The sequence below is a fragment of the Rhinolophus sinicus genome, chromosome 11 (assembly GCF_057876585.1).
Source record: "Rhinolophus sinicus isolate RSI-liver-muscle chromosome 11, RSI-T2T, whole genome shotgun sequence".
Taxonomy (NCBI): Eukaryota; Metazoa; Chordata; class Mammalia; order Chiroptera; family Rhinolophidae; genus Rhinolophus; species Rhinolophus sinicus.
Window position 1 is genome coordinate 23,100,223 of NC_142511.1, and position 18,481 is coordinate 23,118,703.

At 40.6% G+C, this 18,481-nt stretch overlaps 1 protein-coding gene across 1 annotated transcript in view; it reads left to right on the forward strand.

The window, feature by feature from the left end:
* The first annotated feature begins 992 nt into the window (after window positions 1–992).
* Window positions 993–18,481, forward strand: part of LEMD1 (LEM domain containing 1) — a 35,310-nt gene continuing 17,821 nt past the window's right edge. The window contains exons 1-3 of the mRNA XM_074322282.2: window positions 993–1,508; window positions 2,100–2,222; window positions 4,939–5,009. Of these exons, the coding sequence (XP_074178383.2) occupies window positions 1,427–1,508; window positions 2,100–2,222; window positions 4,939–5,009 (276 nt within the window). The 5' untranslated portion in view covers window positions 993–1,426. The remainder of the gene's footprint in view (window positions 1,509–2,099; window positions 2,223–4,938; window positions 5,010–18,481) is intronic.

Genomic DNA, 18,481 nt, shown 5'->3' on the forward strand with positions numbered 1-18,481 from the left:
TGGATTAATCATACAGTTGGATTCAATTTGAATATTTTTCTTCCATATGTGTGTTCCCTCCAGGCAATTGTCTAGTGTCACTTGAAATTGATGAGGGCACTTTTGGAGGTTATTTTTGGGAAGGTGGTGAAACAACAGACAGCTGTTCTCGGGAAGAAATATCACAGGATCCATCTAAGCTAGCTTCCGTAAAAATAAAATTGGAAATGCATTGTCCTTTTCCTTCCAAACATTAGGTTGTTCACTAGTGACCTGAAAATGTTAACTCAGCTTCCCAAACATGTAGAAAAGAAGGAAACGTACATGTACTAAGCACCTACTGTGCATCGAAATGTGACTCTGGTGGAAGCACAGCTTTAAAAGTAGAGAACTGCTAAACTAGGTGTTCTCAAACAACCCTGTTATACATGACAATTCACAGCTTTTTCCAGCTTGTGTACAATGTTCTTCCTAATTAGACATTGACTGATCACCAGTAAAAGCAATCATTACTTAAAATTGGTTCAGATCCTCCAATGCTGAGTAACTGTCTTGTAGTCGTTTTCACTGTGGTATTAAAAAGCCTGGAAACATGATGGAAATGAAGTACAATAAATAAGCCCCTAAATTAAAAATCTCTGTTAAAAGGTTTGACAAATGGGTCTGTCTTTTTCAGGATTTTGTTAAGTAGGTAGAGGGGTCAGTTTGGGGGAATAGAGGGATCAACTGATTAAACTGATTGAACTTGAGGCTGTGCAGGTTTGGAAAGCCATATTAAGACTTGCGTAAATCTATATAAATCAATTTGTGTGCCAGAGAATGAACAGCTGACTTTTTTCAAATGCCAATTCAGCAATTACAAAGACTGCTGGCGGTTAATTAAAAACTACCATCTCATTAGATTCAGAGTTGAATTACAAGTGTGAAAACTACTACTGTTTGCAGTAACTGAATGCTCCATACTCTCTGTACTCTCATCAAAAGGAGGACAGGGATAAATAACTTTCATTTAACTCACTAAAAAATCTCTCTCAGCTCTTTCATATTTAATTAACTTCTTTCTTCTCAGAGCTTGAGTCTTACTCAGAGTTCCTAAGCAATAATAGAAATATTTGTTCATTTTGTGCAGAAGATTTTTCTCACATTCGTTGAGTAAAAAACTTAGAAATAATTGAACCCCAAGGACAGTGGGGGAAAGTGACACCCATCCAAGCTTTGCATCAAGGCAACGAAAGCTGGAAAGAAATTTATGGCAGAAAACAGCAGAAAATGGTGATTTTTTTTTTCTTTATTGCTTGTGTACCTCCAAGACTGGGGAGATAGGGTTGTAAACATTTCTGTGGACTGGTAAAGTTTTAGTTCTTATTTGTAAGGTTGTCTTTATGAATTTAATGTTTTACTATTTCAAAGATTTCACTGCCAGAAAAGAGACCAAACTTCTATCACCATGGTGGACGTGAAGTGTCTGAGTAACTCTGAATTACAGAATGAACTTCATAAGCTTGGATTTTCACCTGGGCCAATACTATGTATGTATGCAACAAATATTAAAGACTAATCACTTATTACTTATAAACTATGTCCAAAGATTTAAAATTATTTACAGTGGAAGAAACACATGCAACAAGAATCATTAAAATAGAAATAGGACAATAAAAAAACTACAAAACCATAATGAGGGAAGAGGAGATAAATACACGTAGACCCTACTTACAGATTAGTAAGTATGGTGCCAGACAGAAAAAATCCTTTTTTCCCCCACAGTGAAAAACACGTTACTCTTGCTTATATCACCCTAGATTGTTTCTTTCTTTATTTTTAGCATATGTCCTATGTTAACTATTTATGTATTTATTGTCCACATTCCCCATAGATAGGATTACGACTTTGTCAGCCTTGTTCTCAGATGTATCCAATGCCTGACTCTCTGGCTAACTCACAGAGACCTCACCTAAGGAAGGGAAGGAGTTGGGTAGCTGTGGGGTCCATCTCATTGTAAAAACCACAATTAAATAAAGTAAGGTACAAGAATAAGGGTCAGAGTTGTGAAATACCTTGAATCCATTAGCATCCCATATGCAAACAGAACAATTTAATCTGTTCTGCACATTTTCCCCCAGCTTCCACCAGAAAAGTGTATGAAAAAAAATTAAAGCAATTGTTGGTCTCACCTCCCTGTACATCACCTGTGATGAATGGACCCAAAACGCTGAACAGAGCTCAGGACTATGAAGACAGTAAAGGTACCATCAGAAGCTGTACTGCTTGATAGCAACTTTGTACTTATTAATACCTTGGCCAGCATGACTTATGCAGCTTTCAATGGCATGCAGGGTGACCTGTGAAATAGCCATATGGCCTGTTTGCACACAGAGCCTGGAAAATAGGCCTCTGGGCTGCAAAAGGAATGTTCAACTCCATGTTTATATCCATGCAGTGAGTCAATTGGGTGGAAAGTGGGGGCAAGGATTGGTCAATTTGCATGTCCTTTTGCCAACCAAAGACAAATCTGTGTTTGATTTCTAAAACCAGAAGTTCCTACAGGTAATTTCCAGATCTCCTTTGAGGTCTCAGCCTTTGTTTTGCTTCAATCAATAAATGTGACAATTATTTTCTTTGGATTACATGATTTCACATCCATTCAGAAGATGAACCAGATTGTACCTCCCTTGGCCTACTGCCCCCCTGACTTAATGGGAGCTGACCACAGCTGGACTCTTGTAGGTCCCAGATGGGTGGGGAGTGGTGGTCTCTGGGATCTGAAGGCTTCCCTTACAGTGGCCTCTGCCTAGGAATACCATTCTGCAGGGGTTTGGGCTCTTAGGGGGTAGGCTTAAAGATTCCCACAGTACATTCCAAGGTTCCTTAATTCAATGAACATTTATTAGGACTTCTCTATGAGCCACAGTAAAATAACAAGAAGTACCATTGATTGAAGGCCACCAGTGCGTGTCCTGCCTAACTTACATTAGCTCATTTAAGCCGCATAACATTAGCGGGAGTTCAGACAGGCCAACTGACAGGCCCAGCATCATATAGCTGGTAAGTGGCCCCAGAAGACAAGCATCTATTAGAATGTGCATGAAGAGCAAGGCCCATCTGTCTTCATCACCACTACATGTCCAGCTCTTAGAGCAAGACCAGGCCCACAGCAGGAGTTCAGCGTATGTTTGTTGGATGAAAGTGACATAGAACTGAGATTTGAACCCAGATTTGAACTCTCATAATTGTGCTCTTTCCACCACATGCCCTGCACTTTCATCACAATTTCTACTGTGAGGATAAACACATTACATTTTTGACCATGTTTGACCTACAAAAAATAATGACAATTTCATATAGTTCAAATTAATAGTTTAATAAACAATATAAGTGCCTTGGGTCCTCTGAAAAGTCCCCTGTAACGCCTGATATTGAAGGTGGCACAAGTGCTGAGAGCTTTCCCAAGAGTGTGGCTTGGCTGGCCTCGTGTAAAGTGGGCAGCAGGGTTTGGGGGATGGGCCCCTGAGCAGGACAGTTAGTGTGGGGGTACATCAGGGCAAGTGGCTACCCCTTTCTGGATGTCGGATGTGTTCAATCCTGTTCCAGACCTGGGGCTGCCTCTGTTTCCTGCCCTGGGAAGGAGCTGAAGGGACTAGATCAGACTTCTAATGAAATGCAGTGCCAGGCTTGAAGATTACAGAAAGAAAATGTCACTGCTCATGACTGCCGAGGACTGCAGGTCAAAGCTGCAAAGTCAAGCTGTCACGGTCTCAGGCCAAGAGGCCCTGGTTCCGAGCATGCAGCCCTCCACGCGGCACCCCGCTAAGGTGCATTTACGCTGGGCTAGGAGAAAATTGGTCTTTTGGTTTGTAAGCTTTGCCATTGCTTTACATTGTGTCCATCTGAGGCTAGTCAACCATGGGCCATCGAGTCAGAGGGGGAAGCTCTGGTTCAGCCCTACCCTTGTAATGCAATTCTGTGATGTCAATGGCCTGTGGTGGGTACAAGTAGGAAAGCTGCTTCTCCAGGTGAGGTCTGACTCAGACATTTGAATTTGCTCATTGGAGGAGCTTCATAGACTCTGGTGCCATTAGAATAGAGGGGTTGACATGGAACTGATGGGGTCCTATGGAGATTCAGCGTTGAGCCTTTTACAGGAAAACCTACTCCTAGGATGGGGTTGTGGTAGGGAGGGGCCGAGGGGCAGTTCCAGACCTGAGGCTGGGCATTAGGTCATCTAAACAATGGGTAGATGCAATTTTTCTCATTTTTACTGATTGTTTTGGCACTGGTTGGACATAGCTTTAGTGATCTACCCTGTTTTCAAACTTCCCAAATATTTTTGCCTTGGGGAGCTCATTTAAAATCTCTCCTGTTAAAAGCTCTGCTGACGTGCAAGAATACACAACTGCCCCAAGTTTATCAAAATGCTTCTTCCCAGACTGAAGGCCAGGGCTGACCAACAGCAACCTTTTCTGCCCTGGCTGTTCCCCTGGTTTTAAAGCCCTTTTAGCACAGGTCTGGCCTTCTTTCCCCTGGGTGCTTCTTTGGATACAGAAGGAGAAAATTCTCCTGCCCTATCTTGACATTCAGAGATGCACGAGGCTTACATCTGGCTCGAAGGGGCAATGAGTAGACTGCAAATAGCCCCCCAGATGAGCAGAGGCTCAGCTCTGCAATGTATTGTTCTCAGAGGCATAGAAACAGGCCAGCCTCCCTGTTAGGAGCCCTCTTGGTGTTCCCAGGAGAAGGCCTAAGAGTGTTCCACAAAGGCCACTGCAGAAACGCTCATTTCTCTCAGAAGGGCAAAGTGCATCTGAACTCTCATAATAGTGCTCTTTCCACCACATACCCTACACCTTTCTCACAAAAATCTGCCCTACAATTGGTAGAATTCACCCTGATGCTCGGTTCTTATTTCCTTGGCTAGCTAGTATGTTCTCATGGCCTATTTTCCTTTTGTTTCCCATGATCCAGAGCTTAATGCCACTATCATTTTGAAAGGAAATATCATACTCTCATCAGAAAAAAACAAGGGACCCAAAAAAGTATGTACAATTCTAATGCATGAATCCTTTTACACATATATTAAGTATAGGAAATAGCACTTTTCATGGTACTAAGAAAGGAAATAGCAAGTCAATACATTCTGCTATAGTGGGAAAATCCTAGTTTAAAGAAGCTCATTTTAATTCAGGTTCTTCTTTTATGTAATAGTTTTGTGAAACTATTATTGTGTTCTAGCACAGGACCCAGAGTAAAAGGGTCCTCAGGCACCCCCTGAAAGAGCAGCCAGCCTGCTGTCCCCTGCAGCTGTCATCCCCTCTGGCCTTTCACCAACTGTCGTCTACATTCACATATAGCATTGAGCACTGTTCTAGACCCACAGGGAGCACAGGGCCTCCTGCACCTTCCTCGTCCCCAGACACTGAGGCCTGGCTTCTACCCTCACCGCCATATTGGAGCACTTGGCCAAGTGTGTGAGTAAGAGGTTTTGGGGTGAGGCCAGATGGTTTAGAGTCCGTGCCCTTCCACTTGCCAGTTGTGTGACTCTGGAGAAGTCACTTAACAGATCTGAACCCCTTGTGCACTTTAATAGCAGTTCCTACCTTAGACGGTGGGTGTGAAGAGCAAGGCAGGCAAAGCCCTTAACACAGAACACAGCACGTCATTCATTTACATGATGGACTCCGAGATACCAATGCTAGTGACCGAGTCTTTTGACCTCGGTCCCTCTTTATTTAGAGGCGCCTGCCTCCTGGGATTTTGGCAACTCCGTGCTCTCTCTCGGTTCTTGATTTTCCCTCTGACTGTTTTCATTCTGACTCTGTTTTCTGGGTCCTAAACATATCTTGTGCCTGAGATCTCCGTCTTCAGCCCCCGTCTCTTCCTGCTCTGCACCGTGCGTCCCTTGGCCATCTCACTCACTTACCACTTCTGTATCATGACTGCACATCTAACCCTCACGCAGGACCTCTCTCTGGAGCCACAGGCCTGCATAGCCTTGACGGCTTAGGAAGCTCCTTCCCTCTTTCTTGCATTCACTGAACAAATGGTTATTTATGACCATGAGCATTTCATAGGTTATACAGAGGTGTTCATACTTCTCCCATGGTTATTCTCAGCACCTTACACTCAGGATATCCAGGACCACTTGTGTTCAAGGCCTCTTTCTGTCTTGATGGTTCTACCTTCCCACTGTGCAGACTCAAAATCACAGTTACCTTGGAACACTTACTCCCCACAGCTCCTCACATATAAACAGTTGCCATGTCCTATGGATTTGAATTATGATTTAAAAAAATCGATCCTTCCTTTCTCTTCCCACTGCTGCTATCCCAGCTTGTACTCATGTTACTTATTTTTATTATTATTTTTAATTTGAACAATTGCAATACCTTCCTAACTGGTCCCTGCCTCAGCCTTTACCAACTGCAGTCCAGATCTACAGAGATTGAATCATATCATTTTTTGCCCAGAAACTTTCAAAACAAGATGCAAGCTTACTACCTACCATGAAGAAACTCCAATATCTCCTGTAAAGTTATCTCCCTCACCATCAAACCCAACCAATACCTATCCTGTTTCTGCCCCTCTCACACCTCTTCCCATGCACCTTTGCCTCAACTATTCTGTATACCTGCATTTCTTTCCATTCTTTCCACCCCCACCCCATTCTTCTTCCTGTTAAAATCCTGTGCTCATTTAAGGAACGCCACAAAGGCCCTTCTGTGCATCCCTTTAAAATTGCATTTTATCCCCTTCAGTAGCTGTCACAGTGTCTAGCACTTGAAGGAGCCCAAAGATCACGTCCTCAAATCTACCAAACAGCTCTAGTGACACATAGGTTACTTTGCAAATGTGGTCTAGTATTTAAGCTACTTGCTGAGTTTAAATAAATGAAAAGAAAACCTCAGGCAGACATTCCTGCAGTAAGCTGTAACTTTAGCTTCCCATCAAAACATAACTCGAATTTGATGAAGTAACTCTGATACCAAATTTTCTAAAAGGATTTTTAAAATCTTTCAAATGGCTCATCAAAGGAGTCCTTTCTATTCAGTAAACCTCGTTTCCACAGAAAACCCTTTTGTATGGTTCCTGCAGACATTCACAGGAAAAAAAGCAACCTGACTATATAAAACGCATCAGGTGGGTCCAATGCCCTTCAGGCTTTGCTTTACATAAACCTGAAATAAAACCACATCAATATTTTGAATTGGCAATAGAATTAAATAGAAAGTTTGTGATGGCATAAAATGTTTTGATCTGAGGGATTTGTATAAGCCATTTTGATTCTCAAAAGGGCCTCAAGATAGCTGTTCAACTTTAAATCCGAAAGTAAATGTAAGTAAGCATTTAAATTTCCATGTAAAAGATAGTAGAAAGTGTGTTTATTGAGACACTTGTCTAACACCATAGACTTTAATTACTTAAGAGCAGTGGTCTGTACCTAACCGTCCTTTAAGTATTTGAAACACCAATGAACACAGACTTTCCTCTCATTTTAGTAGGTTTCTAATGGAATACAAACCACTTTGAGATTTGGATTATGTCAATTTCTGGACAATTTTTAACAACTGTATATGTGTGTTTTATCAAATTACACACGCAGGCCATTTGATTTGGTGATTTGATTAAGACCACTTAGAAAGCTAGGTCAATATATATATATATTTTTTTTTTTTTTTTTAAAGATTTTATTGGGGAAGGGGAACAGGACTTTATTGGGGAACAGTGTGTATTTTTCCAGGATTTTTTCCAAGTTGTTGTCCTTTCAATCCTAGTTGTGGAAAGTGCCATTCAGCTTCAAGTTGTTGTCCTTTCAGTCTTAGTTGTGGAGGGTGCAGCTCAGCTCCAGGTCCAGTTGCCCTTGCTAGTTGCAGGGGGCGCAGCCCACCATCCCTTGCAGGAGTCGAACCAGCAACCTTGTGGTTGAGAGGACGCGCTCCAACCAACTGAGCCATCCCGGAGCTCAGTGGCAGCTCAGCTCAAGGTGCCATGTTCAATCATTAGTTGCAGGGGGCGCTGCCCACCATCCCTTGTGGGAAATGGAAACTGGCAACCTTGTGGTTGAGAGCCCACTAGCCCATGTGGGAATCGAACTAGCAGCCTTCGGAGTTAGGAGCACGGAGCTCCAACCACCTGAGCCACTGGGCCGGTCCCCGGTCAATATTTTTTTAATTGGGGATTTTCTCATCAGATAGACTCTAGACACAGCTTAAGCTTCCACTGATGGAGTAGGGCGTGAAGCCAATGTGTGTAACTTGGGATCTAAAACCTCTTCTACTCGAGAGGGGAAATGAGATTTGGGGATGGCTGGGAGGCAGGACAATCTTCAATGTCAGGCTGCATAAAGTGCGGTTTGATAGGGCAGCCATATAATTTATCACTCCAAACAGGATGCTTTCGAGAATTAAAGGGAACACTAACCAGAAGGAATGCTGGAACAACAGGAGTAAAGCTGGACCGTCCCGGCAAATCAGGACATGTGGTCACCTGGGTTTGGGATGTTTGTACACGCACACCAGTCTGCGGAGGGCTGCTGCATCCAACACTCAGAGGGCGACTGCCCTGCAGGTGTGCTCCTGAGCGTCCCTGGCCCCATCTGGGTGATTCCTTATTCTCCCTCAAACACAAAATGCTCTTTCCTGCCAGAATCTCTGTTCATTCTGTTCTCCCAGCCTGGAGAACACATTCTCCTAGGAGTTTCTCAAACTGTGTTCTTTGGGCCTGGGCCTTGGAATCTGCCTTTTCCATCAGTCCCCATTCCCCCACCTCTGCCCAAGAGCTTTTGCTCTGTGTTGTAAAATGTTGATGGCAAACCTATGTCTTGAGCCCTCTGCATTTAATTCAATGCCAGGCATATGGAGGGAGGGGAGTTATCAGTGAACTGAAAGGAGCCTTTGCCCTGTAATGATATCAATAACCTTTCTTTTTCTGACTCCCTATTCTGTATCATCTCTTTTGTCACTTAGACATACCTTTATGTATTCATACAGGCCATGCCTTCTGGGCAGGAATTCCTCAGAAATGTAGCTGTGCTCTTCTCAGTGCATCACACTGGGGAACAATGTCATCCTGTACCACTGCTGGTGATGTTAACCTTATTCACCTGGAAAAGTTGGTGTCTGTAAAGTTTCTCCATAAAACCGTCATTTTCCCATTTGTAATTGAGCAGTATTTTGTGGGGAGTACTGAAATGACACCAGCATAGTCTTCCTATTCAAAGCTCGTTCCTTAGCCGTAGCTCCCATAGATGGCTGCCTGGTAACTTCCCTTGTAATGATGGCCTATTAAGACTTTCCGTTTCTGTTACTCCCTCTGCATTTATTAGTCTGTATTCTACTATAAGGAAGAACTTCCCTCCTCCCCCACTTACTTACTTGTTTATTCTTTGTTTTATTCATTCATTCATTCATATTAGTATGGACTCATTGATTCTTTCTAATTCGATGGGCTGTATTCATTGATATCATTATTTATTTTAATGCTCAGATTGTTCCAGTGGGAGCCCCTTCAAGATGGAGACTGTCTTTTTGACATGTCCTCGTTATTCCTTGAGCATTTCCTTAGTTTCTGGCACAAAAACATATTTCAGACCTATCTTGTACTTTTCTTGCCCCAGGAGCCTTTGTTCCTTTTACCAGGATTGTGTTTAGAAGCCAAGATCTAGGCCTTCAGTGAGCTCATTTCTACCGGGGAATCATTGTTTCTGGACCTCCCAGTGGATAGAGCTGGAAAATAAACGTGTACATATAAGTACACATGCACATATGCATTTACAACTATGTTTATATCTGTCTACACATACATTTAAAAATCATGAGTTCATATCGATCTCCAAATACAGTCCAATATTTTAGTGTTCTTCCTAACCTTTCCACTTTCTATGTTTGTAAGTCATTTCTGTGACATTGAGAAACCTGGCTTCCATTTTCCTCAATATGTTTACATTTTGCTTCGCTTTCTAATTTCCTCAGAGTAACCAGTCTCCCAGTCATAATAGCCACCTCCTTCTCTGCATAACCATCCTCACCTCCTCTTTGACCACTGAACAGGCCAATGCCTCCATGTGGCCCTCCCATCATTGTCTCTCTCTTCCCTGGACACAGGACATGCTAATGCTTCCATGCTGTCCCCTTCTCTACCTCTGCCTTCAACTATCAGGAACCCCAATCTATATGGTCCCGCATTTCTTTGGCTTCCACGCATGCTGACACTCTGCATTCATGTTCCCTCTGCCCCATTTTCTGTGCAGGACACACTGATATCCCAGGGAGGGAAAAAGAAGGGAAAGAAAGCTTCATGTTGTTGTTGTTTTTCCTTCTAATTCTGAGGTCTGTTTCAATGTCTTTGTGCCAAAACTTAAATAGGATTTTTACTCCTTGTGTCTCAGTTGCTGTTGTTGCTGATAAGATACCTTGTAGGCCTATAGTCAGCATGTGTGGAGCCTAACCCAAATGCTGCAATCAGAAGGCCCAATGAACCAAAGGAATATATATTAAAGGACTATCATTAAGTGTGTGGTCTGAGTTGCATGTAAAGGTTTTAGGATACCTGATGTTAAACATCTCTATAATTAATTAATTGAAAAACATCCTTATTCCCAATAGTAGTTGTATATTCCAGTTGGGGCAAAGTGAAGAGTAAATTACATATTCAATAATTACTTAATAAGCCCTTAGTTCTTACCTTTGACTTGTGCTAATGGGAGCTAAATGCCATCTTTACAGGGAATGTAATTTAACATTTTTCCTGTAAAAATACTGACCTTCTGGTAGATACGCTTAAATATGCTTAATGATCAATGTGGCTTTATCTTATTGATTACATGCTGATTCTTTCTGTGTAATAGAACCCAGTTTTTTAAATACAAGAGCAGCAGGAAGAGATAGTGAAACCAAACTTTTATTACAATGATTCTAAGATGATAATAAAGGTAAACTTATTTATTTTCATAAAACTTAATTATGATCAGTCTCCTTCCATAGGAAAAATATGAATTTGTTTAGAAAACTCAGCTTTTCTTTCCCTTCATCTAAGGATATAACAAAACTGACTTTATTATTTTATAATTTGCATTATGGGTATAGATCTATATGTATCCATTTTAAGGAGAGGAATTTCCTGTTGTACCAACCCCATGAGCACTCCTGAGTTGTTTTGATCTCTTGGGACTTGTTAGGGCTTCCTGAGTACCAGGCACTATTCATCACAATGCATGAGGCCAGGCATGATTTATTATAATTATTGAGCATAACATTTCCTATCTGAAAGGCTTCTTGGAGAGGCTATATGTTCATCTTACACATGCAGAAACCAGAGAGGGGATATGACTTGCCTAAGACCACACAGAGTTAGAAGAAAATTTGGAAATGGAATTCCAGTCGTCTAATTTCCATTCTATCCAGCTGCCAAAGGAAGAGGAAAAACAATCAGGCACCTGAGTAGTGAAATAGCTCCCTCCAGTGTCTCTTTTCATGGTATACCAGAAGGGCTCCAGGACATCTCTTCACCTGTGGAAGTAAAGGATTTCTTTCTGGTGATTGCTCTGCCATGGGAGTCCATACGACGCATATCTTGGTGACCCTTCCATCTGCACATTAAAGCCATGGTACAGAGATCAGCACAGTTTAAATGGGCGGACTTATGTGAATTACACATATAACACATAACACAATTAACCTGGAATTTACCCAAGTAGACAGAAGAAAATTCAAACCTGAAAACTTTTTTTGACATTTCATTATAACATATGCATCTATAAAGGTATAAAGAATAATGTAATGAGTAGTTAGATTCTCAGCCTAGAGATTAAAAATTAAATTATTGCTAATTCACTTGAAGACCCCAGTGTATTCCTCCTTGATCATATTCCCCTTCCTTCATTTCCCCAAGATAACCACGATCCTGAATTTTCTACTTACCATAGTTTTCCATTTCTTTACAGTTTCCACAAACTTTAGTTCAATTTCTCATGATTTTGGATTTTATTTAAATGGTATCATAGTGTAAGTATTATTCTGTAACTTCCCTCTAGCATCCACCATCATGTTCTGAGCTTCATCCAATATTTGTAGCTCTCATTCATTCATTTTCATTGCTATATAATTATTGGAAAATACATTTATCCATTCTGTATTTATGAAACATTTGGATTGTTTTCAAGTTTTCCCAATATAAGCAATGTTGCTACAAACATTGTGGCACATGACCCATTGTGTACAGTGCAAGAATTTTTTTCTGATTGAATATACCTAGGAGTGGAACTGCTGACTTAAAGGATATATATACCTCTTCAGCTTAAGAGGTCATGTTAAATTGCTCTACAGAGTGGCTGCACCATTTTACATTCCTACCAGCAATACATTAATATATTGAGAGCTCCATTGTTCTAAATCTTCAAAATTTAATATTACCAGATTCAATTTTTGTCAATGTAAAGGGTGTAAGATTGTATTTCATTATAATTGTAGTTTGTATTTCTCTTATTACTAATAAGGCTGAACATCTTCTCACGTTTGTTGGTCGTTTATGTTTTCTCATCTGTGAAATGCCTGTTCATGTGTTTTGCCCATTTTTCTATTAGGTTGTTTATCTTTTTCCTGTTAATTTATAGGAGCTCTTTATGTATTTTGGGTACTAATCCTTTGTCAGCCATAAGTGTAGCACGTATCTTCTCATATTAATAGTTTGGGCTTGTATTTTTTTTGCAGCAGTTTTAGATTCAAAGCAAAATTGAGAGGAAGGTACAGAGATTCCCAAATACCCCCCGCCCCTGCCCCCACCCCCACCCCCACATGCAGAGTCTCCCTCATTGCTAACATCTTCTACCAGTGGGCTTGTCTTTTCATAGTTTTCTTGGTGCCTTTTGTTTTTTTTTAAACATTTGAGTTTTTAATTTTTTTTATTTTGGGGGAAGGTGAACAAGACCTTTTGTTGGGGAACAGTGTGTACTTCCAGGACTTTTTCCAAGTCAAGTTGTTGTCCTTTCAATCTTAGTTGTGGACAGCGCGGTTCAGCTCCAAGTCCAGTTGCCATTGTTAGTTGCAGGGGGCACAGACCATCATCCCTTGCGGAAGTCGAACCGGCAACCTTGTGGCTGAGAGCCCCGCGCTCCAACCAACTGAGCTATCTGGCACTGGCCCATGTGGGAATCAAACTGGCAGCCTTCGGCATTAGGAGCACGGAACTCCAACCGCCTGAGCCACTGGGCCGGCCTCTCGGTTTCTTTTTTAAAATGTAATCAAAAAATATTTTCAAACTTACAGAAAATTTCCAGCAAAGAATTCCTGTATGGCCTCCACCCAGATTTACCAATTGTTAACATTTTACCACATTTGTTTTATAATTTTATCTATTTATTATTTTTTCTTGAACTAAATTGTAGACATCATGTAGATATCTTTTACTTTCTCATGAAAACTTTAGTATATATTTCTTTAGACTAAAGACATAGGGATATTCCCACAACAATGATGAGAAGCAGAAATGTTTTACTGTATTAAATTCACAGAACATAAAATGTACTATATCATTTTAAATTGCATAACTTAATGGCATATATGGCATTCATAATGCCACCTTTATCTAATTTCAAAACATTTTATCACCCCAAAATAAAACTCAGTACCCATTAAACAGTTATTCCACAACCCCCTCCTGGCATCTACTAATCTTCTTTCTGTTTCAATGGATTTTACCTTCTGTATATTTCATATAAATAGAATCATTCGATGTGTGATGTTTTGTGACTGACTTTTTTCACTTAACATTAGGTTTTCAAGGTTCATCCATGTTGTAGCATGTATCTGTATCAGAACATCATCTTTTATATAACTGAATAATATTCTATTGTATGGATATACTACAATGTGTTTATTCATTTATTTACTACAGATATTTGGATTATTTATACCTCTTGGCTATCGGAACTAATGCTACTTTGAACTTTCATGTATACATATTTGAGTACCTGTTTTCAATTCTTTTGGATATCTGAGGTGTGATCAAACAATACAGTGAATGTTTAAATTTTTAAAATTTATGGGCGACTGGTTTGCTCAGTGGTTAGAGCACGGTGCTCATAATATCAAGGTCGCCGGTTTGAGTCCCACATGGACCAATGAGAAGCAACGGCTTGAGCTTGGAGCTGGGCCACTGGTGGGCAGCCAGTTGGCTCAGTGGTTGGAGTGAGGTGCTCATAACACAAGAGTCTCCTTTTCGAGTCCCACATGGGCCAGTGAGCTGTGCCCTCCACAACTAGATTGAAAAAATGACTTGACTTGGAGCTGAGCTGCGCCCCCCACAACTAGATTGAAAAACAACAACTTGACATCCTGGAAAAACACACTGTTCCCCCAATAAAAAAAAATTATTACAGTAAAAGACACATTGCCATTAATCCCCCCCCAAAATACTCCTCCTTGCTTTGAACACACTTATCCCATCATTCTTGCCACTCTCTGAAGCAGTTCTGGAAGTCTTCTTTTTTTTATTGGGGGAGGGGAACAGGACTTTTTATTGGGGAACAGTGTGTACTTCCAGGACTTTTTCTAAGTCAAGTTGTTGTCCTTTCAATCTTAGTTGTGGAGGGCGCAGCTCAGCTCCAGGTCCAGTTGCCGTTTCTAGTTGCAGGGGGCACAGCCCACCATCCCTTGCGGGAGTCAAACCAGCAATCTTGTGGTTGAGAGGACGCGCTCCAACCAACTGAGCCATCTGGGAGCTCAGCAGCAGCTCAGTTCAAGGTGCCATGTTCAATCTTAGTGGCAGGGGGCGGAGTCCACCATCCCTTGCGGGACTCGAAGAATTGGACTGGCAACCTTGGGGTTGAGAGCCCACTGGCCCATGTGGGAATCGAACCGGCAGCCTTTGGAGTTAGGAGCACGGAGCTCTAACCCCCTGAGCCATGGGGCCGGCCCTAGAAGTCTTCTTTCGTGACTGTCTTTAGTTGCTGTGTCACGGCTGCCTCCATGTCCTGAATCGATTAAAAACATTTACCTTTCATGGTCATTTTGACTTTGGAAAAGAGCCAAAAGTCGCATGGTGCCAGATCTGGTAAATCAAGTGAATGAGGACATACCCTGTTGTTTTCATTTGACAGAAATTGCCGTACCAGAAGCGATGTGTGACATGGAGTGTTGGCATGATGGAGGATAAAACCATTTGCCCGTTTCTCAGGCCATTTTCTATGCACATCATTTCTTCAACACTCTAATAAGCCCTTATAATATTCAGAGTTCATCTTAGTGTTCCTCAGCCAGCACAATTCCATCAAGGTCAAAAAAAAATTTAGCATCACCTGATGTTACTCGTAGATCTTGATTGACATGCTTTTTTCGCACAAGGAGAACTGGATGATTTCCACTGAGAACTCTGAAACTTGGTCTCAGGATCATAACCATAGACCCAAGTTTCATCTCCCATGATGAGCACGATCGCGAAACTCCATCGAAATTGACAAATACTGTTGCTTTTGTTCGACAGTCAAAATGCATGAAACAAATTTCACACTCACTCGCCTCATATTCAAATCTGTTGTTAAAATGCTTTGAATGGAACCATAAGAGAGGTTCAGATCCTCAAAAATTTCCCTAATAATCATCACATGTGTTTGATTGAATCATTTTGCTTACTCTTTCAAAAACCCATTCTCTTGGGTTTTTTATGTGGAAGGACATCCCAATCTCTCCTTGTCTTCAATTGATTCACAACCATTACAAAATCACTGGAACCACTTGTAAACCATCTTCATGGCTACTGCAGCATCACCATAAACTAATTTTAACATTCTGTGTGTTTCTTTAGCACTTTTTTGCAGTTTGAAATAAAATTTCATGTTAATGCCTTGTTCATCGCACACTTTAAAACACACCTCTCAACCATAGCTCATACCCGACTGACAGCACTGAACAAGTTGAAACTTGTCACACACTGTTACTAAGGTTCAATGCGCCAATTCCTGTATTGAAGATCTCTGCCTGTCTTTTGGATGGCATTCGGCAGCAGCATTCACCATAGTTTTTGTTCACATCTCATATACCTAGGAGTAGAATTTTTGGGTCATATGGTAATTCTATGTTTAACTATTTTTTTTAGTAATGGCAAAACTGTTTTCCACAATGACTGCTCCATTTTACTTCCCACCACTAATGTGTGAAGGTTTCAATTCTCCATGTAAGGACTTGTTATTGCACCCCAACTTTTTAAAGTAGTCATCCTAGTGTATATGAAGTGGTGGCTCATTATGCTTTTGATTTGCATTTTCCTAATGATTAATGATGTTGAGAATCTTTTCATATGTTTATTTGAACATATTCTTTGGAGATATAACCACTCAAGTAATTTGTCATTTTTTAATTGGGTTGTTTGTTTTTGTGTTGTTAAGTTGTAAGAGTTCTTTATATATTTTGAATGCTAGACTGTCATCTAATATTGATTAGCAATTTTTTTTTCTCATTCCAAGGGTTGCCTTTTCTCTTCCGTCATAATGTCCTTTGATGCACAACAGTTTATAAAAGCTTGCTTAAGATGTTTCTTTAACGTGGATTTCTTTGGGTTTATCCTGTTTGGAATTCACTCAGCTTTTTGAATCTGTAGATTTATGTCTTGCAAATTTGAGACATTTTCAGCCATTATTTCTTCAAATATCTTTTTCATCTCCACCTCATTCATTCTCCTCTTCTTCAAGGATTATGATGACACAAATATTAGATCTTCTATTATAACCCCATAAGGTCCTGAGACTCTGGGTTTTTGTTTTGGGAGTTTTTTGGCCTATTTTTCTCTCTGCTGTTCAGTTTGAGTGCTTTATACAGTACTATCTTCAAGTTTATTGATGCTTTCCTCTGTTTTCTCCATTCTGTTGTCAAACCCATCTTGTGAGTTTATTTTTACTTCAGTTATTTAATTTTTTTTTATTCTAAAATTTACACTTGGTTCTTTATATATGAGATCTGACAATTACATTCACGAACTCAACCTAGATAAGGTGCTACATACCTCATTGCTGAATATCACCACAGTCTCCTTTGAAGAACTCCCCTTGGAAAGCTATACACTGACGCCAACATCTGGTCCTCCCTTCAAAGCAATTTTGGAACTCTTTTCTTGGAATTGCCATCAGAGCTGTCATCGTATTATCCTTGATGTCCTGAATGTCATCAAAATATCTTCCTTTCAATATTTTCTTTAACTTCGGGTAAAGAAAGAAGTCATTGGGGGCCAGGTCAGGTGAGTAGGGAGAGTGTTCCAATACAGTTATTTGTTTACTGGCTAAAAATCCCCTCACAGGCAGTGCCGTGTGAGCTGGTACATTGTCATGATGCAAGAACCATGAATTGTTGGTGAAAAGTACAGGTCGTTTTCATCTAACTTTTTCACACTGCCTTTTCAGCACTTCCAAATAGTAAACTTAATTAACTGTTTGTCCAGTTGGTACAAATTCATAATGAATAATCCTTCTGATATCAAAAAAAATGTTAGCAACATCATTTTGACTCTTGATTTGGACCGACAGAACTTTTTTGTCATGGAGAATTGGCTGACTTCCATTGTGCACTTTGATGCTTTGTTTCAGGGTCATATTGGTACACCCATGATTCATCACCAGTGATAACATGGCCCAAAACATTGTCTTGCCTCTCCAAAAGGTCCTGGCAAACTTCGACTCTCCTTTGGTTTTGTTCATCAGTGAGCTCCTTCGGGACCATTTTGGCACACACCTTTCACATGCCAAGATTTTCAGTTATGATTTTCCTGTTTCTCTATTGATGTTTACTTGGTCTGCTTTGCTTCTCATGATCAGCCGATGATCTTGACACACAATTTGATGAATTTTTGCAATGTTTTCATCAGTTCTGCTTGTTACTGGCCTCCCTGACCTCTATTCATCAGTGACGCATTCTCACCCCTCCAAAAAATGTTTAACCCGTTTGTACACTGTCGTTTTCTTCATAGCATTATCTCCATAAACTTGGACTAACATGTCCCTGATTTCTCTTCCACTCTTGCCAAGTTTAACAAGAAATTGAATGTTTGTCCATTGCTCTAATTCAAGCTTAGACATTCTCACAACAGTATGCAAAAACACACTACAACAATAATAAACACTACTCAGCAAGACACCACCACATGTCAACATGAACACAGCTGTGAGACACTGATATACGAAGGTTATGAAACCTTACTGAGCTGTTTGTACAGCACTGCCCACGTAAGTGCACGGTGGCGAGTCTGCGAACTTAATTGTCAGAACTAGTATTCTACTTATCTGCAAAGAGTTAATATTTTGCACTTGTTTCAAATGTGTTCATGTTGTTCCTTGAAACATTTTATGATAGCTACTCTAAAATCCTGGTTGGATAATTCCAATATTGTATTATCTTGGTGTTGACATCTGTTACGGTCTTTTCTCACTCAACTTATGGAAGACTCTGGATCTTATTAAAATACTCTATTTTAGCACCCTCCTCAGGCTTTATGCTGGTAGGGGAAGAAAGGCACCAGCTCTTTGCTGTTG